This window comes from Amphibalanus amphitrite, unplaced genomic scaffold (genome assembly GCF_019059575.1).
Source record: "Amphibalanus amphitrite isolate SeventyFive unplaced genomic scaffold, NRLGWU_Aamphi_draft 000011F_arrow, whole genome shotgun sequence".
Lineage (NCBI taxonomy): Eukaryota > Metazoa > Arthropoda > Thecostraca > Balanomorpha > Balanidae > Amphibalanus > Amphibalanus amphitrite.
In genome coordinates this window covers 241,213-267,980 of record NW_024881507.1, presented here as the reverse complement: position 1 = coordinate 267,980, position 26,768 = coordinate 241,213, and the positions used below count along the sequence as shown (strand labels likewise).

Sequence of the window (26,768 nt, the reverse complement as noted above, 5' to 3'; positions counted from 1 at the left end):
ACACACAGCTGGGGCGCCACGTGTGACCGGCCTCTGAGTCAGGAGCGGGACCCGCGCGGAGTTGGACACCGCACGGAGCGCGAGCCGGCTGGGGTGACCGCGGCGCCGGCGGTGACGTCACAGCAGCTGCCGTCGGTGATTGGACGTGCTCGGTCGCCGGCGGCGGCACGGAGCGTCCAGCGGCGGCGCCTCGGCGGCCGCCAGTCTTCCAGCGGAGCGGGTGTTGGGTAGGCCGTGCCGGCTGTCTTTGTTTCTGCACAGAGACGCGGCTTCAGGCCAACCAGCGACGGCGCCATGGGACGGAAACAGCAGGGAAGCCGGCCGACCAAGCGCGATGTCTGCATGGGTGAGTACGGCTACCGAGTCCAGCCGGCCCTGATGACTCTGAACTGACTCCGTGTCGTGAGCGCGGTCATTGACAGGAGGCCCATTGCCTGCGGACGACCCTGAAGTCGAGCGCCGGCCGCGGTGTCTGGCCGACGGCTGCCGAGTCACGCCGCTCCGACCTGACTCCACGGCGCATTCGTTTGTGGGAGCGCTTGCGAAGCTCGCAATCCCCTGCGGTACTTTCGCCAAGACCAGACACCGCATGGTACGACACGCCTCGGATGAAAGTGGACGGTAGTCGGGTCGATTTGGCACGGCGCCAGACCCGCTCGTGTGTGTCGGGGATGGCTCCGTGTTTCGATTCGCATTGCTTCATTCTGTCGTCGGCCGAACGTTCACCGTAGTAGGCTGTGTGGACCGCGTTACGCCAGGTTCCAACCAATAGCCTTTTGCATACTACGGAATCTGCAGGAACGTTCGTTCCCAGTATTGACCGGCTGGTGGCGTAATTTGAAATTGGCCAACCGAAGACGTGACGGTCGAGTGGAGCTAATCCCGAGACAATGAATTTGAATTTCCACCAGCCGGGTCCGCTGGGTGTAGGCGTGGCCGTTGGTGTGGTATCCCACGGAATACCGGTGCCACATTCCGCTTGTTTGTCTCTGTGCCGTCCCCTCGCCCTGTCCCCGGCCCTGCAGGGGAACAGTTCTGCCGACCATTAGTGATCCTTTTCACTCTCTCCCTCCTCTCTCACCGGCGCCGGCCGCTATTTTCGAGCGCCGGGGAGAGGGGCGCGCGGGAAGGGACAGACGGTCCTTGCCGGAGGGGTGCCCTGGGGCTGCGGTGGCGGCTGAGCGGCGGGAGGTGAGCGGCCGGTGGGGTACCTGGGGTAACGGCCCGGCCGCCGCTGCTTCTCAGCGGGACAGCCTGAGCTGAGGATCAACCTCGACTCGTGGAGACCGGTGTGGAAGCATGAGGCAGACACGGGCGCAGAGAACACTTTCCATCGGGAGGATGGTTGAATAAAGGGTTGAGATGGTTCTTGTGAAATCGGTCTGTAGTCTACTAAAATCTCCGCTGGTCTGACGTACGGAAGGCTCTGTTTGTTTCTACTTCCTCCCCTTTGCCCCCTGTCTGTGGTCTGGTCCGATGCGGTGACACCGACCGAACTGCTGGGTGGCAGGGCTGGTCTGTGGTGTGGTGGTATTCGCCACTGTCTGGTCAGGTCTAGTAGCTCGCGGTGACATTGACCGGGCCCAGTCGGTTCAGCTGGGTGGTGGAGCCGGTCACTGGTGCGGGGTCGGTTTATGGTCTGGTCTAGCGGCTCAGTCTGTCCTGGCAGCTCGCTGTGACAGTGACCGGACCCAGTCAGCCCCGCTGACCTTTCCGTCAATCTGCACAGCCCTTTGGCCAGAGTCGGTAAGGTCACTGACGGCAGCTGGCCGCGGGGGCGGAAAAATCAATGGTGGCACGTGCAGCGACCCCAGAAATTAGTTCACTTACGTGACAAAAAAGGAGGAAAACACAGTCGGGCTTATGCTCTTTCGAGATTCGTAAATAAATAGTAATAAAGAAAAACGAATGCAACAAGCAGTATCAATGGTTTTCTTCACTATAAGGAAATGCAGAGTCGCTGTCCTGGCCCTGGGCATGTCCGTGTGTTCTGCGGCGCCCTGTGTGGTGTGCGAGAGAGAACAGTGATGTGTCGGATCCGGCCCGACGGCACACGATGCAGGAAACGCTGATCAACGCCTTTATTAAGTCTCTTCTCAATTGCTGGCCGGAACTCTCAATGGAAGAGGGCGGACGGAATCGGGACCTCGAGCTGCCCGTGTTGGTGTGGAGGGTGTAGTGGCAGGTCTATCGGACCCAAAGGCACCGTGCACGCGGTACAGACATGGTTCCAAACATGTAATGCCGGCTTGTAAATGGGCTGCAGCCTGCAACGGATGCTGCATGTGTTACCCGTGCAGTGTAGATCCAATCGATAGTTGCCAACTTGATGCAGAACCCTGAAGCCAGTTCTTTGATGCTTATGTTTTGCTTTTGACTGCTGTTGTCTGGCTGGAATTTTCGACTCTCTAAGACGTTGATTGTGTTGCTGTTTTTTTTTTCTGTTCTTTTGCGCAGTAATTTTCCATCTTGGAATGTGTATATTGTAGGTACTGAGTCAGCTTGCCTATAAGCATACCGGTTCTTGGCTGATGCGTCTTACGTCTTGTTTTATAATGCTCGCCGTTTTACACGCTGGAGATAAGCTGTCTAAAGAGCATGGTACCTAATACCTATGCATCGGACTGGGGTACGTATGACTGCCAGACTATTCTAGACATGAATTCTGGAACACTTTTATTGAAATAATTGTTTCCTCGATATCCCTTTAACTCTGTGCACCGTGTAACTGATTCAAGTTATTTATCACACTTTGTTTCGGAGGCTTGGATTTTATATGTAATCTATTCTCGCTTTGCTGCAGTAAGTCGATGAATTTGGTCGTTTTGCATCTCAGTTCCGTCTGCTGTGACGTAAATTAATGCCTACCCCTAGTCCCAGTCCCCTATCCTTCCCGCCGGCCCGGTCTGGAGTAGATCGCCTCGCCATTAGTCTGAGTACCCCCATTTCCAGTCGTTCCGATCCTGGCCGCCACTCCGTGACTGGAATCAGGACTGAGTTTGATCGGTCGTCAGCGTCCGTCCCGCCTGCGGACGGAAGCCGAGGGTGTGGGCTGCTGCTGAGTGAGAGAGGGGTGGCAGAGGGGGAGGGGAGCAGGGCTGAGTGATGAACTGGCAGATAGTGGGCCAGTGACCAGACCGCCTCCATGTATGGGCGCTGGCCTCTCAATTCTCATCCAGGTGCCCCTGTGATGGGTACTGCGAACTGCCCACCGGAAGCTTTGGTGGTTCATGTATCGTGGGAACTAGATTCCGTGGGAGTTTTTGGAAAGCGGATGTGGGTATACCTGTTGATTTTCAAGATATGGTGAATCTAAGAAGCCAGCAATGGAATGCTTAGCATCCAGCGATGAAATTCTTCGGATTTGCTCGCGGATTAACTTTTCACGCAACTGAGACGTACTTCGCTAGAAAACACTACATATAGGCTGTTGATTGCGGTTCGATTACGTGTTAGTCATTCGCTACAGTGGTTCCCAATACTGACGAATGACGTCTTCACCGGAATGTGGAGGATTGATGCCCTTACCTCTGAGTTGCCTCCTCTGCTCAATGGACGCCGGGACCGAGTCGTGCGGCACAGCCTACCTTCAGGCGTTCGAGCGTGCTGCCATCTAGCGATAGAAATCCAAACTCGGAAGCTGCCCGGGAGTAGGTGATGAGTATTGCTGTGGTAACAAAAGCCTGGCTTAGGAATGCATCTTTTTTTGTACAAATTTGCAACTCAGCGTGTCGTCGGGGAACTGATGGGTTACTGAGTGAGCAGCAGGCATTCTCTCGATGCGGATAGTTCCTCAATTCGAATGACAATTTGTAGGAGACTTCAGCACCGATACTGCGAGTCCTACTGAGTAGGCGTCAGGCCAGTTCTATCACGGCCTTTGACCTTACCACTAACCCGTTCAGCTTGATGTAGGCGGCCCACTTACCTGCACACACTATGACTGAGCCTTATTTGATTTCCTATGGGTTTCAAAATTGGATTATCTGTGGTAACTATACCACGCCCCCATTCCCCTTGTCTACATCTCCTCTGTCATCCTGCCCTGGATAGCGGCTTTAAAGTCGTACCTCTTGTCTCGCTTATGCTTTATTTCTAGAACCGCCCCACGCTGAAGCCCCATGGCCACGACATCGCTGCTGTAGTGTTTCGCCCATAGCCCACCACCTACGTCCCGGATCGTATTGCACGACACCCAACCCTACAGGAGAGGACCAAGCTGATATGCTTTTACCTACTCAACGTCCGTTGGGAAAGGAGGGCCTGAGACTTCCAAATAATTATTTCATCCTATATAGAAAACAAAATCTTCTGGTCCAAATCCAGTAAAGGCAGATAGCGTTGTTGAGTATCTTAGTTGGGTGGGTAGGTGCGCATTACACATAGTCGTGCAAAAGGTATTTTGTCAATATATTTGTTAATTACGTTTATTTGCCATGTCATTCTACCCGTGTCAACGGGTCAGGTCATTTTTGTGCCCGTGATCTCCGTGCCGTCACGAGATCGTGTAATAGCCGGGCCTAATCCCGACATTGCCTGTGCACGTGGAGCTGGCGAGAACCTGTTCCTGGAGGCTAAGCCAAAGCCGAGGTCGAGGTGCACGGCACACTGGTTTCGTCATGACTCTGATCGGACACCCTGCGCGGTATCTGGACTGAGTTCCAGCCTCCTGATGATCTGCCTCTGGCTTAGTTCAGTCCTAATAGCACCAGCTGGTGTGATTTCAGATACCGTCCAGCGTTCACTGTTGTGTGGAGGAAGCTACTGTCATTGTCTGCGCAGCTGTCTATGTATAATGTATGCCGAGGTCGGGCGCCGGACCGCTGGACTCTGTGCGGGGTACAGAGGGAGGGGGAGGGGGAGGGGGACTGGGGTCCAAGGCCGCGCTCAGTGGCCCGGGATCGGGGAGCGGTATAGACTGTCTGCCACAGCAGCGGTGCACTCCATCACACTGACACCCAATCAGGGGGTCTTTCTCCGCGATATGAGAAGGTACAGCGCGGCCAGCGGTGCTCGGGACGGAACCGATGGACGATGGCGTGGAGTACCACGCGCCGCAACCGGCACTCTTGGGGGAGCAGTGGAATTACAGTGGTTTATGCTAGCAGTGCTTCCTCCACCGGACCTCACCGAAAACGTTAAGGCTAGTTATTATAGCTAAATATGACATTTCCCGACATAATGGCCCCTGGAGTATCTCTTATAATGCGGATCACACCTAGAAGATGCCGATCAGAGTCCTTGTTTGGGCCCTCGTCGGTGTGATGGGTGCCGCTGTTTTTGTCGCGCCGACAGACGCGCTGAATGTTACAGCTCCCGATAGACGTCTCAATGGTGCTCTTTGGCTCGGAAGCCGTTTCGCGTTTGGAATGTATTCCATGTCTTTTCTGAAACAAGCAGATTTGTGACGTTTTCGTACCTACTTCGTTTCTCCATTTTCGGGTTTCCGACTACAAGAGCAGTTTTGGACACTGGACAGTGGGACACTACTGGCTCAGTGAGACACCGTATATTCTAATACCATGACTCGGTTACCCGGCGGTGAAAGTCGCTCAGTCATGCTGTTCGACGTGCCACACCCTGTCTTCCTCTCTCTCGGCTCTCGGGCCTGTTTTCGTGCCGCCGGCCTCGTTGAGATGCGAGCTGAGCTGGTATGCAGTATGAAGTTCCCCTGAGTGGATATCGCTCTGTCTTGGCTAGAATGCTATTGGGATCTTTTGCTTCATTTGTTGTCCATTTTTTATAATCGTCTTGGTTTCCCTATCATTTTCTGTTCGTCTTGCAATATTCCTGGGGCGTTGTTTGGTCCCATCGTATCGCATTGTTACTATTGTAATTCCCTGAAAGGTAGACTGTCACCTTTTTTTCACTTGCCGGTTTTCGTAAGAGGTGCCCGCCCTCACCACAGATTTCCAGTCCATTTTCCCATATCCTCACCCTGTAACGCGGAATCGCCTCCCAAAGTCCCATTTGATGCCATCTTTTTCGGCGGTGAAAATGCTCATCACTAGGTTAATATCGCTAGCATGTATGACGCTTTTCATTACATTTTTGCATGGTAGAGATTCATTGTTATTTTTCTTGAATGTTGTGACGAATTTCGTAATACCAATATTAATATCAACAGCAAAGACGTACATTTAGCAAATTAATGTCGAAGGTTTCCTAGTATACTAGCATGAAGGTGGGCCTATCTCTTAACATTGTGAAGGATTTCATGGAAAGGAAAAACTTTGTCGATTTTCATTTTGAGCATTTTATATAATTTTCAAGAAAAAACTCGTTAAAAGGGTTTTATTTACCTTTTCTTATTCAAACATATTCAAATCAAAGGCGATAAATTGTTAATCAGCAAATTTGTGGTACAAGACAATACTTTTTTTACTTCAAGGGAAGTGGTAAAGGGAAGGCCTGCGGGCCAATCTCTTCAACACTAGTGAAGGTGGGAAGGTGAAGGAAAATGGTATTTCGTGAAGGGTTTTGATTTTCTACCACATTCTGAATGCTTCCAGTTCTGTATCAAACACGACGCGATAAAGTAGAAGACTTCTTTTTTGTGTATGAGATTGTTGTATCTGACAAGATTCTTACAGATAGTATCTGACACGTAAATGTGATGTTACTGGATTGGCGGTACTGAGATTAAACTAGTTCTCATTTGCTCGGTCCGTGTGGACTATTATTTATTGGTTTTCATGGTGGTGAATTGATATTTAACAGTGCTTGAACCTATTAAGTACCAAGTAAGTACAGCTGATTCTCAAAATGTGGCTGGTATTTGGCTTTAAATAAACATTTAACGCAACATGGTTATTACATTGGAAAGCCCGGACTAGATAAAATAAATGCTCTGCTGAATATGACCAGCGTAGTAGTGGGATTGCACCTGAAAATTCATTGCACATCTGGCGATCTGGCATAACATCCTCTCTAGAGCCGTCCGCAGGGGAAATCTGCTGCTAAATTGACCAGCATACCGACTAAATTTGGTGACAGGGCTTTCGCTAAAATAAAAAAATCTGCAGCCGCCCTGCGCCGTAAATTTCAGGTGCCAACATGCGCTGAATTCGGCGCATGTGAAGTTACGCCTGACATGCGCTGAAAGTTTTGGCGCAATCATGCCACTATGCAGGATATATTCAGCATAACGTGAATTTTTCCAGTCTGGAGCCAAATAGTAACATTAGCACTGAGAAATTAGGATGTTGTCAACATAACCATCAACATATTTGTCAATTTTAGTTACAATTTATCACTAGTGGGTACCTATTGTTATCATTTGGTAGGTACCTACATTGCATCCTAGCTTGCCATCATAGCAAACATGCAGATATCTAAAGAAATGTTTGTTGTTCCTTCTAAGCTGTTGAAATTTCTCCACAGTCAACACAATGCAGTATGCTGGGAGCACAAAATGAAGGCATCCGTGGAAGGAACAGCAATGCTGGGAGCAGGCGGTTCGCAGAAAGTGATCAGTAAGTTACCTGTGCATACTGCTGTTTTTATACAGGGAGGGGGTTAGAGTTTGAACATGTCTCAGCAAAATTATTGTATGAAAATTAAATGATATTTGAATGCTGATAATTATAGATACTTAAAAAATTAAAAAAATAGATAAAAAATAGATACTTAAAAATTAAGAAAAACTTCAAGTATACTTAAGCAAACAACAAATTTTGACGTGCCTTGACGTGCTGTTTCACTGGTGCTTTTCTTTTTTCTCTATCTTAATTGGATCAAAAGTTATAAACGAAAAACTTTTGACCTGTTTTTAGCAAAATTTTTACATTTATACCCCCCAAAACCCCCCTAAATATTGACCTAGAGCAACCAAATTTGCACAGGGGCGAGAACTCCAGGGGGCCCACCTACCTACCAAATTTGGTGTTTCTAGGTGCCATAGGAGCCAATCGCGAGGGGGGTCGCATCACCCCCCCCCCCTGCCAGGCCGTGTTATGAAAAATGTCCTGCCAGGGCGAGGGTTAATGTAGGAGCTATGCACACATAAAGCATGTGTTGTTTACAGCATGGTACTTCGGCTGCAAGCTTGAAATGGAACAGACTTTAGTCTTATCTGCATGTGGTAGCTCGAGCAGAGGTATTACATCTGCTTACGTGTCCCGTAGCAGCATTTTACACCTTGTCCTGCTCTCCCACAGAGTGCGCAAGCCACCAGCCAGCTGACGCAGAGCCTAGAGGGCGTTCGCCACCAACATCCGCACGGCGCAGCTGCAGAGGTGATTTCTGCCATGGAGCAGCATCCGCGGCTCCATGACATCATCCTTCCATCATTCTCCATCATCATTCCCGGAGCTCACCCGGCGACGCCCGCGCCCCGCCTGGCCGTCCAGCCTGCGCGCTCCGCCGCGCGCCGCGGGCCTGGCTCGCCGAGACGTCCGGCTTAGGTCGGCGTTTGAGGCGCGGCGGGGGGCAACGTCTCTGTGCCCTGCTCCGGGTCCCCGCCGCCTGCGGTCTCTTCTGCTGCCGCCACTGAGGGGAGCGGCTCTTCTTTGAAGACATCATCGGTCGACGGTGATGCTGGCGGGCCGGTGGCGGCGTGCCCCGTCGGCAGCGCGCCTCGGGAGGACGCTGGTGACGACGAATCTTCATCGCCGTCGGCACCGGTCACGAGCGAGTCGCTGTTTAGTTGGCCAGCTACTGTGCCAAAAAGTGCGACTGTGGCCAGACTGGTATACGATTTGTCAGTGCTTACGCCCCTCTTGCCGTGCCGGCCGTGCTCTTTGCCGTCTATTGGGGATGCGTTAGAGTTATCGTTTTGGGGTTTATACCGGTATCAAGATTGATTTAAAAGATGGATTTTATCACATTTCTCGCGCACGTTCCACACGTCCTTTTGGTGTTTTGTATGATGGTAAAACGTGCTTATACCTTTTCTCTGTTACCAATGGGCCATATTAGGTACTGCATCTCCTGCATTATTAGGTAGAGATGCAGTACCATTATTAGGTACTGCATTATTAGGTACTGAAGGAGATGCAGTTAGGTACTGCAGCAGTACCTAACAGATGCTTTCAGTGAACTTGTAGAGTCGAGATTTAACGTCAGGTGTGAGGTGTTTGGCGTATTTAGATTATTTTCTTTTTATGTCCAAGGACGCTGAATGGTATCGCTGCGTTTCTGACTAGTGTTGGGTTGTGTATTAATTTCAATAAATTAGTTCTCGTTCCGTCGCATGTTTCTACGTTTCTTGGTGTGTCGATTGACTTTGGGCGTGATTCTGCGCGTGTTCAGGATAATGCCTTGTCTTGTCACTATTGCGGGATGGCCGTGGTCCAAGCACAGTCGCTGTGACAGACGGTTCGATGTGTCGACCAATCATGTTGCTTCGTTTTGGCGCCTTGTGTGTTGTCCGGTCTGTCAAGACTCAGCTGGCTCAGTCTCGACTCTGGCTCTGGCTGGCTCAGTCTCAGTCTCATCAGAGAGCGAAAGGAGCTGCGCGCGCGGCTGCAGCAATTCATCGGCGGCGGCGCTGTGAACGCTGTGTCGGCGGCGCGCGAACAGGAGCTGATCGCGCTAAACGAGGACCGCCAGCAGCTTGTCCATCTGCAGCAGCTGGTGTTGCAGCTGATGGGCGGCCAGCAGCCGGCGGCGGTCGCTACCCCCCCCCCCCCGCCGGTCCTGTGTGCGGGGACCGCCGCGCCCGGCAGTGATGGAGGGTACTATGGCGGTGTTACATTCCTAACTGTTGTCACATATCAACTGAGAACCGTCCGGCCGGAGGCAGTTACCGCCGGCCGGCACCTACTCACCGTGGCCGTATTTTTTTATATGGAGAGAGGCGAGAGGAGAGAGAGGACATCAGGTTGTTAGAGAATATGTACAGTGTATATTTATTATTTGAATCGAGCGAGTCGCGTGTTCCACGAGCGGGACTTGGAGCAAAAAGCTGGCACTGAGATACAACGAACAGAACGTGGCGTCGAGCAGAAACGCTCCCGGCTATGTACACGGTGCTGCTGGGCGCGCGACCAACAAAACACGAGAATGCATCAACATCAAAGACACACGGTACATCAAAGCCCTCCGCGCCATCGCTGGGTCCGTCGGCACCGCTAGCGCTTCTACAAAACAAGCACGCACATAGAGACGCCATTTCCAAACGCACGCATACACAGAACAAAAACGCACATGCACGTCCATTCGTTTCACTCAGTCACCCATGAACGGCTTGGGTTTCCGGACGGTCACCAGCCGGCGGGGCCGCGCCGCGGCAATAGGCGTGAGTCTCCTCGTTGAGCTTGCTGAGCGCGCTGCCACCGGAGGCGGACGGGGCGCCGCCGGCCGCGCCGTCCTTCGCGTCACTCACCTCCACCTCGACCCCACTGTCGGAGTCCTCGGCGGCGGCGCGCCGGCGCAGCTGCTCGCAGATCTCCTCTGTGACGAAGGTGGCGCACTTGGGGTCGCGCATCAGCGGCGTGAACTCGAGCTCTGGCCGGCCCTGGTGCAGGCGAGGTAGTGCTCCGTCAGCGGCCGCGGCTGCACCACGGCAGCGCGCGATGCTCGCACAGCTCGCACTCACGCTCCACGGGAGCCGGCGCCGACTCCGGTCGCCGCCGCTTCACCGGCGTCGAGCTGGCCTGAGACGAGCCCTTTGCCGCACCGCCCGAGCCCGTGTGAGGGATGATTGTGAATTGTGATCTCGTTGTTGATTTTGATGGGCTGTCCGGTGGCGGCCGCCGCCGCAGCTGCCTTCCTACGGCCAAACGACTCCATAATCTTCTTGGCGACGACAGAGTGAGAGCTGTAGACGTCATTCTCGAACTGTTTGTATACATATGCGAATGTGGCCGTACAGACGGTGCACTTGTAGGGAAAGGTGCACCGGGTTCAGCATCACAAGGTGGTCCTTAAAGACGTGGTGCAGGAGCTTCCACTGGTACACCTGGCGCACACAGAGAAAACACGTCACCGGTAAATCCCAGTTTGAAGTGAAGGAAGATGTGCATGAAATCCTAGGACCAGACAACTCGCAGGGGGGAAGTCCACAAATGACGCAACATCACTAGGTACAACCTCGTATCGCACAGCAATGTAAAATCATTAACGGTACCTAATGGTCTCCCTAATAATCAGTGTACGTGTATCTCCAACCCGAGCCGCCTCCCACTATAAGATCAAGACTTGTACCATGTGTCCTAAGTATTAAGTAATTAGTTCACCTGTATCAAGTTCACCTAGCACCACTTTTCTGAAAGAAAAGTGGTTCATGTTTTAGTGCCATCTTTCATTATAGAAAGACAATGATGTTGAATGTGTTTTCTGATGAACCACAAAGTGAAAATCAGTGATTTATTGGTGCATTGTATTTAAGAATTCCTTTTGAATTATCATGAGCAGAGTTGAATACCTCCTTTTGCACTCTTTAGAAAATGAAGAGACTCACAAAATTAAAACATGATTAGAAAGAACACATCCTTAGAAATGTTTTGTGTACTAACCATATTTTTTTCACAAAACATTTATAACTTCCACCAAACCACACAATGAGTCAGGTGAGATTATCTTACATTAGGTAAGGTTAGGTAAGGTTAGATTAGGTTGTATTATTTCTGCTTGTAGTGTACCTGACTTTTCAAGGTAGGTACATGATAATTTTAATTGCAATAATCATTAAAGTATATATTGGCTAGCAACCTAGATAAAGGCTAGGCCACACATGGCAATTAAATAAATATTAACAATTGTTTCATACTTTCACATCACATCGTAAGAAACATTCAGTTATTTACCTTTGGGGCTCGGGCTGGGCGGTGGGTGAAAAGTTGAGAATTCTTCTTGCCCCTCGACCACCTCCTCTCCTCACCCGTCCTTGTCCTCTCCCTCGCTCACCAGGCATCTTCACCTGGAAGGTAGGCATACAGAAATGGGCCAGTCTGCAAAACGTGGCAGGTCTTGACAATATGTTGTCAGGGCACACACCACAGGTTGTGGCAGGTTTGAGGAATTTTGGGGCAGAAGCAAGGAAATCTGGGGCAGAAGTTGAAAGCTTGTCACAGCATTGATTCGTTTCGCTTCTCATACTTATTAAATGATGCACTTCATCATTATATCATTTTCATCATATTCATGAGGGGCCCTCATGAAAGGAATTGGGTTGCCCAGGTCTCGGCATTCCGCTTGGGGCAATGTTTTGACTGTCCCAAACATCTTGTCACGGATTGAGCTCCCTGCCACACTTTGAAGACTGGGAAATTGGTGCTGGAATGGAAACACTATCAGATTCATGACAATTTTTCCAATACCATAGGTATTTGTTATTCAAATAGCATTTGTCTCAACTTAGTCTATCACTATTCATATAAACCTGGAAATAGTATAGCTTTTAATATCACATGCCAAAATACATGTATATATATATATATATATATATATATATATATATATATATATATACCTATCAGATGAATCAGAATTGGAATATTTTAAGATATAGATAACATAACTCATTAAAACAGGCAATTCCAAAAGTGTAAACACGACATACATAACCAAACATTGTATATTTCAATTGTAACATGCGCGCCGTTTATGGCGACAAAACCCGCTTCCATATCTTATGACCTTGAAGTCTAGTGATGTGTCAACATTGTCGCTAGACATTATCCGATTGAAAATTTATGATAATCGATAATTTTTTTACGTGATTCACGTGATGATAGCTTGCCAGGTGAATTCTAAAATTTCGTTTTATCCAGGGAAAAAAATAATGGGCCGATCTGAGAAAACTTTTTGAAGGTGGCAGTCTTCCTTGAAGGGGTGGAGCCGGTCACTGCTGTCCCGACTGTCCCGCTGCGCGGGCCGTGACCGCCGGCTTCCCGCTGCGATCGTCACGGGAGTCCGTCACGGCCGGGCAGGCGTCACGAATGCTTGTCACGGTCTCGGCCTCACGCCGCTTGTCACGGACCTAGCTGTCACGGTGGCTCACACGGTCAATGTCACAGAGTGGGCCGGACGGGGAGAGGAGCGGACGGGTTTGGTGCGCCGGGGTCAGATGGAAGTGGAGATAGCTGACGGGACTGTGTGGTGTGGATGTGGAATTTTGTGCTGTAGCATTAAACATTTCTTAATTGCATTTGAAACTGGGCCAACGATCGCTTTGTCAAGCGTAGTTAATTTTTTACCGACCAGCCTATATTCAGACAATGCTGTTAAATACGCTATACATATTCGGACGACTCTCTCAGTATCCATTCGGGTCGTCGCTGTTGGTGCACAGTTTCCTGTGACGCCGGCGCTGCTGAGTACCGAGTGAGCAGCGGCGCGTGCATTCCGGGATTTCTGTGATACGGTCAGCTGTGCATGACTCATCGTTATTGCCTCCGTTTCTCTGCTGGCCATAGTCATGTAGTGGTCACTGGTCAGTGCTTCTGCCATGGGAGCGTGTAACTCAATACGAAAATGGAACGCTACTTCGTTTTGATTACCCTTACTATTTGCAACTCCTCTGTGATTAGAAAACTGATAATCTATTCCGCTGTAGAAACAAGTTTGGAACTTCCTTAGCCTGACTGCCATCGACCACTCCAGGCTAATCACATTCAGGCGGCGGCGACCCACCGGACTCTGGACCATTTCTGTCCAGTTTTTGCTTTCCCGTCCGTGCGTCAAACCGGTTCTCTTCGCCCCTCTATCGCACGTGCCCGATCGTCGCCGCTTCCTCCGACTGGCTTCAACCGGGAAGCATGTCGCCGTTTGGAGCTGTCATCATGATAGGTCACGCTTTGAGCCATGTCTCGCCACTGGTCACGTGCGGGTACCGCGGGGACCGCCACCGGCCACGGCTCTGCACCGTCACGTGGCGCCCATATGACACGTGTCAAGGTCGACGGTGACGCCTTTTTGTGCGGCCGGCTCGGAGCGCGGAGGGACGCGCGGCGCGGGACGTGAGGCGGTGGACTGGCACGCATGGCCCGCCTTTGGCAGGGGGCCGGGAACATGCCACACGTGTGGGGCGGGGAGGGGAGGGGTGGGCGTGGTCAGGACAGGCTCAGGTGGTTTGAGGGCGTGCCGGCCAGGCCACTGTTTGACCTAGATATACCGCCGGCGGCCACCGGCGCTGGTAACAGGTGCAGTCGACGGCACCAGCCATCGGCGCGGCATTCGAGGGGTTTGCTCATGACTCGGCCTCCACAGTCTCGTTTTGTTTGAATTCTTCAATTGTAAAGGTTAAGGTTCAACTGGTTGAGACTGAACCCTGACCACCAGTAAGCACACCAAAGACACATTTTCAGCTCCTGATCAACAGGTTGTCGCGGCACGCCCGGACGGCTGACCTGAGCCAGGGCAGGGGCAGGGGTGGGTGGGCGACGCCCTGGGTGACGACCTGTGCACACCCGGGGCGATCGATGACCCGTCGCGCCACTGGGCCCGCTGACGCCTGCACGGCGCCCATGGTCCCCGTTAAACGGCACTCCTGCCGGCGCCGCCCGTCCGACGCGCCGGTCTGTTCGTCGGCGCCGACGGCCCGTCGCGTCGGTCGGTGGCGGCGGTGGCAGTGTGGGCCGCCGGCGGTGGGCGGCGGTCGTGTGAGCGGCGTGTGCCGGCGGCGGCGGCGGCGGCGGGGCTCTCAGCCGGCGGTGTCCGACAGATAGTGCGCCGGCCGCTGCTCCCCTCGAGCGGCCCGATAATGTATCAGGTGGTGTGGCCAACATGCTGCCTGAGGCCCACTCAGGCTCGGGCCATGGCGCGCGACGGACGCAAGGGCTGGGAGGCGGTGCCCACGCGTGACCTGGGCTCCTACAGCGAGTCGCCGTCGGCCCGAAGGAGCGGGTTCGCCGCCTGCTGCTGCTCCTGTTTACCAGGTTGGTGTGGGTGCGCTGGGCTATAGTGTGCCGTCCGAGGCCGAGAGTGTGTCAGGTGGCGTCGAGTTCTTTCTTAGTCGCGTTTCGGAGTCGTGCGGTTCGATGGTGATCTTGACAGTGGACACTCAAAGGGTGTTTTTTTATAGAATGGTAGCTGATGAGGGCAGTCCTCCCTTGCAATGGCTCGGATTGGCGGTGCTTTCTAGGGCCACCGCCGGCTGCATCACGGGCACCTCTGGTTACCGGCCGGGCCGCGGTCCCGCCCAGGTGCTATTCTGGCGCACGGTCGCCTTGATCCACCCCCCAGCGGCCGGCCGGGGCGGGACGGCGCCAGCCAAACTCTGCCAGACAGGCACCGAGGCAGCCGGCCAGAACCGGTGCTAATCGGCCCAGACATTGCCGCCATCCCGTCCAGCGCGGTATATCCTGGCAGGAAGGCCGCCGAGGCGAGCCAGGTGCACACTGGACAGACGTTCAATCAGCATCCGGCGCGGTGGTCCAACCCCTGCTCAGACTGCAGGAGCGCCGAGCAGACACTCCCCGTCCCCGAGTCACGTGCCTTCCCGGCTGCACCAGCTCGTCCGGAGGCCGGCTGCGGCGGTGTTTTCGTCCCGCTCCGTGTCTGTTTCGTCGCCGGAGCGCCGGGGTGACGGTTGGAGGACCCCGGGCAGCGGGGTCTGTTTGTGTCGGGAACGGAACGAAGGTCGCGCGATAGCCTTGCCCGCTGTAATCGTCGCGAGTTTGTGCGGGGTGGGGGACTGGCGTTCTGCCTGAGGGTGATCCCAGGAAGGGTGGTTAGGGCAGACAAGCAGATCGGGTGAGGGGAGGGGAGTATTCCTGGACTTGGACTACAGATGGCGTAATGGGTTGGCTGTCTGGTGTGGGTTTGTAAACTCGAGTCAGCTGGGGCCTCAGCCGAGATGGGGACCGGCTGGTGTTTCTGGAAATAGAGGGGTGGTGTGCCGCACTGCGGATATGCGGTTGAGTTGGGGAAGGGAAGGGGTGACTTGTGTGTACCTTAGTCGTGTCAGTGGAGCTGGGGGAGGGGGAGAGGTGGCAGCTGGCGCCCACCCCCAATGGTGTGACGGTGGCGTCACATGAGTCACAGGGCGCCCCGGGCTCGCTCCCCGACCCCATTGATCAGTCAGCGGCGTTACACCATGGCTATTGAGTCACGGCCGAGCACACAGGTAATGGAGACGCCGAGTCACTGTAGTTCTCCAGAATCGCCGCGAGTGGGGCGAAACCTTGGCGGCGAGTCACACCGATTCCGCCGCACTCAGGCGGAATATGAGGAGCGTGGCGATTGAACTGCACTCGAATCCCATGCGAGTTCGTGTAGATATCGAGGTTGTAAGTGGTCTCGATTGCTGTGCATAATTTTAAGTGCTTACGGAATTTTTCCGAAATCAAAATTTGTCTGTTGATGAACTAGCTACTGACTGACACTTCAATGCCAACTGCCAGCTCATTATTCTCTCATTTCCCGCGCTGCCCTTATATGTAAACTACTTACAAATCTATCAGCCCGTTATACGCCCCAGGAACGTGTGTGCCGTTGGCAAAGCCGGTGTTCAGTAGGCGATCAGTTTCTGTCCGAGCGGGAAGTGTTTGACCAGTGATCACGTGCCAGGCTGCCAGGCTGGACGGTGTGAGTGGCCGATAGTGTTATCTGGTTAGTGTTATCTGGTCAGCACGACTAAGTGGGACACTGAGCGAAACGCCACTGCCCGAGGTCACGAACCTTCCCGGTAATCGGTCTGTAACTTTTTCTATGGACGCTCGTCGGCTGGACGTGTTACGCCGGTTCCATGAGGCCATTTCCGATGTCCTGAGTAAGTCAAACCAATCTAATTTTGTCAGTGGTAGCTGAAGCATGTTTCAGCGATTAGTACGGGGACCCGCAGTTGCTACTGTACACGAACCACAACTCTAACCGTCTGTCCTGTCCAGTAATAAGTGATAACATTGATATCGACTGCCCGTCCCTGTACAAGAGCAGCTGAGGTTTTCTGTGCGTGCCCTCTGACAGCTTGTTGTTCCCTGTGAGGGTGCTGGGACAATATACTCAGGGTCGCTGTACAGTAGCAACTGCGGGTCCCCGTACGATCTATCATTTTGCATCGTCATCTACGTAGTGACGTAACACGATTCCAATCCAGTCCATCGGTTCAGCTGAACGTCTGTAAGAATCGCTTCATAGCTTATGGCATTAAGAAAAACAGTGTTGAACTGTTGACCATAGACGTTGGTAGCCGTTCATGTTTACTGCGCAATTTAAACTGTTGTTATCCATAGCTCTACATTTGTAGGTGAATTCCAGGTCAGCACTGCCCTGCCCTACATTCATATTGCACCATTCCGCACAAATGGTTCATGACTGCCACTTGCCGCTGAGCTATGGCCCGCGTCATGATCGACTGTTACTCCTTCCGTCGTGGGGTGACGGCAACCGGCGATGACGTCACGGACAGTAACACGCCTCGTCGGTGTGTTTCAGTGTCCAGGTAACAAGGCAGCGCTTATGTGCTTTATGGGTTTACCCATTGACAAGACAGGCCTCAAGATGGAACGAATTGACTTGCTGGGGTCGCGTCTGGGGTCACGCATTTTTTTTACAAGATGTTGGCCCAGAGCTTTTTATTGACGATACCGCCACCTAATCATCAATCTACCAAAACTATAAGATCGAAGTGACCTTGATCTGTGCCCTATAGGGCCTACTCAGCCCATATCTGGCCCGTGCCGATGGGCTGTGAGTATTGGGTGTTGTGTTTGAGAGCCCCTGGCGCCGTGTTTGCGAGCCCCTGGTGGTGTGGTTGTGGGCACCGCTCCAAGGCACTTCATTAGCAGGTGGCTCTACGTCAATTCTGGTCATGTGCCAACCACAGACCCAGCATAACTCGCCGCTCATATCCCGTGCCGCCCCTGTAGCCGCCCCTTTCTAACTGATGCACAGTCAGTTCACCAAAGGCGTGTTTCACATCACTCCCTCTTGACATTGTGTTCTGTGAGTGTCCGTTGACTGACTGGATCTCCCCCGTTCTGTTGCAGGCTGTGCGCTCGTCAGTGGCCTTCTGTTCCTAGTGTTCGGTGTTCTCGTCGTAATATACATGCAAGCTCATGTCGACGCCTATATCAATAAGGTGAGTTCGCGTCCTAATGCTCATGTCCTTATACCACCACTCTTCTCTGAGTGTTCACCAGCCTGATCAGTTCACCAGCGCTGCTCAACAGGGCCAATTTGTCCGCCCCTTTGGCGGCCAATTTCGGGAACGATGATCGCGATGTATCTCATCGGCCCACATCCCGATATTATTTGACACATTCGTATAACACGATGTTTTAGCACCGTTCAGAACCGAGCGGGAACTGATATGTCACAAACAGATATATTGACGACTTGTGCTTGTTCGGATTTAAATGTGCATCACGTTTACAATGAAGGCTCTGCTTTATCCGAGTGTGTGAATATTGCCAATCTAAGCACTGCTGATAAATGAAGTTCGTTGTCTGAAGACAGCGGACGTTGTTCTTATTGTTTTTGTAACTAATATTTTCCGGGTAATGATGACTTCCTTCGCCATTGCCAGTGGCGCGTTAGATACCGGCGATAACACAATAGACATGGCTTCCGAGTGGCTGTCAGCCAGCGCGCTGGGATCTCGTCACACCGTGACGGCGCCGTGTGACGCACCTCGTTCCCATCTGTGACGCACCCCGTCACCTTCCGTGACGAACTCCGTCACCCTTCGTGATTCGCTAGAAGCGCGACCCTGGCCGCCGCGCCGGGCTGAGGCAAACTGTCTGCTCTGTCAGGAACCGGTACAAATGCAAGAGACGGCCGACAGCGGGGTGATGGGTCTGACTGGGGTTTATCATCGCACCATCTATCTTCACTTTATGGGAACTATCATCGCAACCTGCCTGATCCCCTTTGTGGACACATCATATCCTAGCCCTCCATCACATGACTACATAATGTGGAATGTGGATATCCCCAGGATAAATATGAATCGCTCCCGTGCGTTATGCCCATCCTTCTTCCCACTTCCCTTCTTTCCGTCCTGCCGTCTGGTCCTCAGACTAGTGACCGTGGTCTCCACTTAGGCGGCGCGGCCTGCTCTAGGTCGTCGCGGCCCGCCGCGGCCCGACCTCGGTGCCCACTGGTGCCTGGGAACCCGGCCGACCGTTGTGCAATGCGGCCCGCAGGCGCACTGTGGTGTGTACTGTACTGCGCACTGTCCCAGCACTGACCAGCTACTGCGCACGGCCCTGACGGTCATCGCGATCTTCAGAAGATCGGACTAAAATTCGGAGTCACGTTGGGTCCAGCTGGTCCAAGATTCTTACAGATAGAAAGATCAAGGGTTGACTTGAATGGTCAGGTCACGGGGAGTTTTATAGTCTTGATAGTTCGAGTTTATCATCGTTACAGGGTTTAAGACAGCTGTCACACTACGGAATAGCCGAAGAGACGAAACGTAATAGCCCAAGAGAGACGAAGTTTCGCAGAGTAGCAGGATTAACTTTCCCTTCATCCGCCCGCCGCACCTGTCCAAACCCGTGTTTGGTAACCGAACGTCCACCTTCCACACCTGCTCATTGTCCACACGTGTCCGTCCACCAAGTATCCACCCCCCACACCTGTCGACTAAGTGTCCACCTGTCCACGGTGTCCGTCCACACCTCAACTATCCAGCCGTGTCCGTCGATCCCGTGTGAGCACACAGCTCATTGCGTGGCCTCCCGGCCGGCCCCGTTTGGGTCAAGGTGAAGGTAGCCCAGTTGCAGGCATTCCCTGCATCTCGTGTACGCCGTACCAGACCGACTTGTCTGCCGTGCCGGCGGCGGTCCGCAGATTTTTCTCTCGACTTCGGGAACTGGTCCCTGATGAGAGACGGCCTCGGCCGTACGAACCGGCCGGCGGCCTCTGGGCTCGGACTGAGGCCACCGGCCGAATGAGAGACCTCTCTGGGCCGCGGTGACTGGCGCGGGCGGGGGCCGAGTAGCGGTGGGGACACACCCAGAGGAGTACGTGCGGCGCTCACTTTCTCCTCTCGGCGTGTTTGGGTGTTGGACCCGGCGGCACGGCGGCCTGTCGGCGGCTGGGTGGTGGTTGGACCGCTGGACGAGTCCGCCGAGAGAGCGCAGCTGGCGGATGGAACCGCGGCGCCGATGATAGATAGTGGTGTGGCTCTGATCTCATTTTTTTCGTCGTATCAGTATTCAGTATGCATCCGGTTAGAGGCCTGCTTGTCTTTATAATGTAGGATTCGGTCTAGGACCTAGTTTGAATTTTCCCGAGTATTCGTGGAGTAACTTATCCAAAGGCGATTCTCATTCATGGAAAGATCACTCTGCCGCCGATTGCCGATAAAGGGGTTGTGGGCGGGCGACCGTGGGATTGTGGTTAGCTACCCGGTCAATGGTGTGAAAATCCAGTCAATATCCCCCGGAGGGTGGTCGGTCGAGCAGGCATAGGTCAACGTAATCGTTTCGCGTGTTTTTTATTTGCAAACTTCTTTGAAGTAGTGGCACACATCTTTGTAAGTAAAGTTGATCATGTATCTGTTTCCTTGGCTTTGTGGTTTTAGGGGGTAGCAGGCGAGATTGCTATCAATGTAACCCAGATGTGCACGTTTTTGTGGCTTCCTCTGTTAATGAGAAAACTCAGTTTTGCGGTGCTCCGGGCTCGAAGCTGACCCTTGTGTGACCAATCTCCCGACGATCTGACCCGGACCTCAGGGCGCGGGAAAGATGCGAGACGGTTCCCCGCGCGGTCCAACTTCCGAGCTGTGGGACACGAACGTCAGGCTTGCATGACGGAGCCCAGCAGCGCCGGGATACCGGGGCAACGGCCCGACAGGTTGCGCTGTTCCCATGGCAGGTCTGGGAATTCTGAGCTGCTTTGATATGCAATCGCATCACGTGAACTTAAAAGGCAAAGGTGTGTTTTGGGCCGTGCGTGCTTTGTAGCTGCTTCCACCAATATGCAAGTCGACCGACATGCTAGTGGAATTTGAAGTCGTATGAACGCATTCTAGCCTGATTGATCGATTTGCAGGGTTCTGCTTTCGCCGCGGGACTGAGGAACACCCGCGAATTTGGGGGGCTCACTGAACAGTGAACATTGGACGGGCGGTGTGTTTAATGTTTATAGAAACGCTAGCGCAGGCTCGTTCTCGGTACAGTCAGCTCTGCATCGTTTAGTACAGCTCAGCAGCTGTCTGGTAAAGTTGAGCGACTAGTTACATTGATCGAGTCAGGCCAAACTCCGAGGTTCTCTCAGAAGTCAGAACCGTCCAAACTCGTGACTGCTAGCTGCTCAGTTCACGAAGCTGTGAACACAAGGGAGCACGGTGGCTGCACCCGTGCCGTGTGTTCTGTCCTGTTCGACTCTGCCTGCCGGTGCCGGGGCCGTCGCGAGCTCGTCACTCGGACGGGTACTTTCACCCTCACCATGTGAGAGAGTGGCGAACCGAGAGGCGCTGTCGGACACGGAGAGGTACTGGGCACGACCGTGGTGTTGGGGTAACCCAACCCTACCCAGCGACCTCAGCCCCATATGTCCGCTGTCTGTAGACGGACTGCTAATCGTCGGCTACCCCTACCATACACATTACACATGCATACACATGCATTTTCCCACTAGAAAAGTGGGAAGATGAAGTAAAAATAGGTGCGTCCGACAACACGCGTTCGGGAGAATACGGGATGACGTAGGTCGTTCGTAGCATGAGTTTTATCAGGATTGGAATCCCCTGGCATGTGTTTTTCAAAGTTGTGGTTGAAAATATCCCAGCATGTGTGGAGCGCTTGTTTCTTCCGAGTTGGCCGTTGGGGATTCGGGAAGTCCAACGCCACTGAGTCACCGGAGTCATCCCTGCCGTGGCACGCTGCTGAACTGACAGTCATGGTGCTCCAGTGCCTACCCATTGTGCTTGTTTGTCTCATCAGCTATCCCGCTGCCTGCACAGTGTTGTCTTCTGGTCACGCTCCTTGCAGCATCCTAGTCCCTAGCGCAGGGAGGGTGCTGCAACGGAGAACCCAGAGGGGTCCAGTTCACTGAGATACAGGTCAGCGACCCCTTGGCGGCCCTTGGGACACCAGGTGACACAGTGTGACCCCGAGTGACACTGCGTGACGTCACCTGCCAGTGTGTGACAGAGAGCCGAACACAAAGAAACACGGGTTCTTGACCTCACGGACCTATACATATACGTGTCTATTGATGTTTCGTGATGGTACGCGAGTCGCACCACCCGACTGTGCCAGGTGCCGTGTCTAGTGCTGCCAGATTCTGTCCGATGTACCGAGATGCTGCCATATCACACCCTCAGATTAGCCGGATATGGGTAAACCACATATGGGGATGAGATCTGGAGGCAGGGAGCAACACCGGCTTCTTATGGAAGATCGCCATAGTAGCCAATAGTCCGCTCTTAAAGGGACCCTCCCACCTTAACATTAGTTTTGAGTTGAGATAGCCAAGTTTGCGGCCAGGCTCAGAAACCACCATTTATCCTGGTCGCAACCCCCGCAGCTTTATGGTGTTCAAGAAATTTCTTCCCTTTACTTGCAGGGTGGGACCAGCTTGGTCCCTATCTCTTAACCATTACGGGAATCTGATGACGTCATCAGGCTTTCGAACGTCCGTTAAATGTTTGACTAAAACGTTTTGTAGCACGCGGTGGTATATGCTGCTTTGCGCGCAACAAATGCCGCACTTTCAAATAAAGTCGCTAGGAATAGCGGAGATCCCAAAAAGTAAACAAAAGTAAAAGTCTAATATCTTGAAAACCGGTGAATATTTTTCGATGAAATTTGGTAGATATTCGTTTTTGCTCTTTCTGAACCGAGCGACATCACTTTCATGCAAATTCATTAACTTTTTTGAAGGTGGGAGGGTCCCTTTAAATATTATCGATGGAGGGAGATAGTCCGCTCTTAAATTGGCATGATCGCGGTTTGAGGTTGACCGAGTAGGAGTGACATTAGCTTGCGTAACACATGGTCGGGAGTGGCCCGGATTTAAGCAGTTCTGACTTCTGTCTGGCTGTCCGGTTTTGTCCTGAACGATCCGGCTAGGACCGTCTGGACTGAAAACAATCTGTGAGACGGGCTCATGACGACGAATTTGTTTTGCTCGCGGCCAAACTGAGGCCTACAGGACAATGTCCTTCAGATTTCGATAGAATGCCTATAGCGCGTCATGGGCTGGAACAAGTGTCGGCGATGTCTGTGTAGGCAATCTAGCAACTGCTCCACTCGTGCCGGTGAGGACGGCAGAGAGCGATGGGTTGTTTAGAGACTGTTGCTTTACCCGTCATATGGACTCCTGCCACCTGATCAACCAGTGCCTCCTTGAAACTCTGTTTGCACCTCAGGCCTGTGTAACCGCCGAGCTCCTCCGACCACCCGTACACCCATCACACACAGTCACACGGTCCGTCCGCAGTCTTTACATATACATTCTACATTCCAGCCAGCGTTCCATGTGTTAGTTAGTGACCGTCTCCGGGCCGGGCCCCAGTCGCCGGGCGGTGGCCAGCCAGACACCCATACATCGTCAGCGCTCGCGAGCGGCACTGCTGTTTGGATTAGATATCGTCTGTATGAAGGGCTGACCTTGTACGATCTTCTTGATTTATCAGGATTTTTTTGTTATCTGTGGGTAAAAAAGGCCCGCAGACCGCAGCCTGTTGCTTGTTCCGGGCCTGGCGGTGCGGCGCTGCCTGCCTCCCTTTGCCACTGCGAACCCGCCTGGCTCGCGCACCCTCCTCCTGGCTCCCCTCGCCCTTTCTCTCTCTCTCTATCCCACACCTGCCTGACGTCCGCCGGAGGCCCATGACCCTCCCTCCTCTAATTATGACGTCACGGAGTGTGTGTATGACGTCACCGGTGGCGTGGTGGCGCCGCCGCCGCCGGCTGCGGCCCGCAGTCGATATTCGGCTGAACCGGGGCGGCCGCTTTGTGTGCGCCGCCCGGCCGACGTCCCCCCACACCTCCCCGCCCCTCCTTCCGGAGCACGTGTGCAGCTCGATTGTGGCCGCCCCCGCCCCCGCCCCCGCCCTAGCTCCACAGCCCCTCTCCCATGGGCGGCGCGGTTGTCGCGCCTCAAAGGGAGAGATATCCGGCTTACTAGGCCAGTGGGTTGTAGGCGGGCCAGAGGCGGCCTCAGCTATGGGCGCGGGGTGGGGCAGATGTCAATGAAATAATATCGCATCAGACCTGTTTGCTCCCTTCGTCTGTTGTTTCTACCCTGTGACGATACTACCTACTGTCGTGTAACAGACAACAACGCTCTGTCGCCTGTGTGGCTATCTCTATTTAGAATCTCGCCCGATGCATTGTAGCTGACGATTTTCTTTCTGTGTTTCAGTTGTTAGCGTTCAGTGAAGACTCGCCCACGTATCATGCGTGGAAGGAGCCGCCAGTAGCCATTAAGACAAAGTTGTATTTTTTCAACCTCACCAATAAAGAAGAGTTCCTGGCAGGTACTGCGAAACCCAGGTTGCAAGAAGTCGGACCATATGTGCTCGGGTGAGTACAAATAGTCATTATGCGTTGTTTTTAGGTTTGTTACGATCCTCAATCGCTTTGAAAGTGAAGTCACGATGACATGCATGTAGTGAATGCACTGCTTCCGTGCTAACCAACTACTCGCCTGCATAATTCATTAGGTGATTTCCAGTTCCAGTGTCGCGTCCTTGAACTCTGCAGAGTGCAATGTGCAGAATACTTCCAAGACGTGTCAGTTAGGAGCAATGCTTCATAGAATCACTACCGTGAAGATTTATTGTGCCGAGTGCTGCTTGTGGGCTTTGACAGCTTAATTATTTGCATACATATCAACTGGCTTTGCAGCTGATATAAATTGTTTATCGCATGTATTCACGCATTACCTATTTGCAAGTACATAAATATGCTTATGTAATGCGTACAAACATGCATACCTTCAGACGAGCATAGCATTGCTCGTCTTCTCTCTTCATGTTGAGGGAATGTGAATGCGCTTTAACCCATTAGCTACGCTTGGCAGCTTTTGCTGCCACAGGACAAAATAGCGCCGCATTCCTAAACGTTGCGGTGAACTTTCAAAGTTCTCACCCGAACGGAAGACCAAAACAATGCACGTCATGTGCGCTCCGAATTATTGATCGAGAAAGCGAATGTGCTGAGAAATAAACAATTTATCGCGGGGGTGCAAGGGGCGCGCGATGGCGGCCGTGCGGCGGACACCAAAGAAGTCAGTTGCGAAGGTGGTGTGAATAAATGTTACCTTTTTATTATTGATTATTGTAAGGAAATGTGTGATTATCAATGGGAAGAGCTTAGGTGCGACAAGAATTTCTCTAAGTATCGCCAATCTTGCGTTATATTTAAGTGGCAGCAAAAGCTGCCAACCGTATCTTACGTAGTCAAAAATGGAGCAGTTACGTCCTTTTTGCTATGCCATTCGTAAGTGAGCAACAATGTCTGGCTTTATGGCTCATAGTGTAATGCCCCAGTTCTTTGCCTTTCCAAAAATGGTCATTACCGGGGTTTCTGCTATTTATTCTTGTCTGCAGAGCATTGCATACCAACACACTACCAGGCGTGTAATGTATTCCGCCATTGCTGAAGCAGGGACGTTGAACGGATTGGTGCGGACAAACTGTCATCAGAGGCGCCATCCCTCAAGGGGCGCGCCGCCGCCTAAGGGAAGGTGGTGCCGTGGCTCTATAGATGAACGGGAAGAGGGGCGCCTGCTAGGCCTGTTGGGGTGCCTTTGAGCCCTAACTATGGGGTCGCCCCCGCCCCCCGCCCCGCTCCCGCCCCCCATGCAAAAGAGGGGCGCCTACGAAGGTCATGGCCATAATGGCGCATCTGCAAGAAAGAGGGGCGCCTGCATGCCGAAGAGGGGCGCCTATGAAGCCCAATGGGGCGCCTCTACGAGAAAGAGGGACACCTGTAAGGTCTATAGGGTTTGCATGTAATGTCCATAGGGCACCTTTATGCGAAAGAGGGGCGCATTGCATATGAAAAAGAGGCGCATTGCACAAGAAAGAGGGGCGCCTCTGAGACCTATAGGGGCGCCTTTGATGACCAAATGTGCGCTTACATGGGAAAGAGGGGTGCCTATAAAGCTTAAAGGGACGTCCTCCATGTGAAAAAGGGGCGCCTGGGACTTGAGCGCCCTTCCGAGCTGTCCGAGGTCGCCGGAAAGTTTGTATATGTCCAGCTCCTGCTGCACTATCCTCCAAAATAATTCGATTGGATTTAGGCCAGGACTGTTCCCTAGCCAAGTGTCCTTCCCCTAGATATCGGACAGATGGTCCTGGCACCGCGTAGTTCCGGAAGATCGATGAGATGGAGTACCGTCCAGCATGAAAATGCTGTCCGACCTGCGGGACACCATGCGTTGTTGGAGCACGGGGTAGTGGTCTTTTAATGCCAAATGCACGCTTTTTCAGTATGTTTTCTAGGTAGTAGTCGGGATCGACTTCGTCTTTTGCTAGATCACGTCCAGCTGGTTCAGCTCAGGCCCTGCTAGGACATCGTAATCGTTCGATATACCAATGCGGCGAGAATTTTTCGCAGAAGTCTGTCGGAACTTGGGCCGCATTTTTAGCCCATGCTCGTTTTAGGGGTCCGTGTGGTGAAACCATTGAAACGGAGACTCGTCGCCGAACTAGACCCGCTTCTACATACCTACTCCGTTTCCACTCTTCTACCGGCCAGATTCTCCGTTTCGTGCAAATCTGAGAGCTCTGGGCTTGCTGATTTTCGTTATTTTGGCCGCACCAATAGTCACGCGCCTTCAGTCCAAGGGCGTTCCTCTCTTGTCAATGGACAACATTATCCGAGTGATCATTATCTTCCATGTGTTGCCACTTGCCATCTTGGAGCATGCCAACAGCGCAACTACGAACCTCTCAACTGTAAAGCTAAACCTTCATG

At 52.7% G+C, this 26,768-nt stretch overlaps 1 protein-coding gene and 2 long non-coding RNA genes across 5 annotated transcripts in view; 2 read left to right on the top strand and 1 right to left on the bottom strand.

Moving 5' to 3' along the window:
- LOC122381548 (lysosome membrane protein 2-like) overlaps positions 1-26,768 on the top strand; it is a 45,040-nt gene continuing 18,272 nt past the window's right edge. The window contains exons 1-3 of one of the 2 annotated variants that reach the window (XM_043365852.1): positions 1-346; positions 17,877-17,968; positions 24,208-24,368. In XM_043365852.1, coding sequence (XP_043221787.1) covers positions 295-346; positions 17,877-17,968; positions 24,208-24,368 — 305 coding nt within the window. In that variant the 5' untranslated portion in view covers positions 1-294. Of the gene's footprint in view, positions 347-14,516; positions 14,823-17,876; positions 17,969-24,207; positions 24,369-26,768 lie in introns of those variants that run through there. The other variant, XM_043365842.1, reaches the window with a different exon arrangement.
- Positions 6,209-9,191, top strand: LOC122381561. The gene is made up of 3 exons (XR_006256545.1): positions 6,209-6,743; positions 7,384-7,475; positions 8,160-9,191. It is a non-coding gene; the product is annotated as an uncharacterized LOC122381561 (long non-coding RNA).
- LOC122381559 lies at positions 9,846-12,489 on the bottom strand. 2 transcript variants are annotated; one of them, XR_006256542.1, is made up of 3 exons: positions 12,416-12,489; positions 11,751-11,863; positions 9,846-10,903 (listed from the first exon to the last, which is right to left on the bottom strand). It is a non-coding gene; the product is annotated as an uncharacterized LOC122381559 (long non-coding RNA). The 2 variants fall into 2 exon arrangements; XR_006256543.1 differs by lacking the exon at positions 12,416-12,489 and adding an exon at positions 12,043-12,300.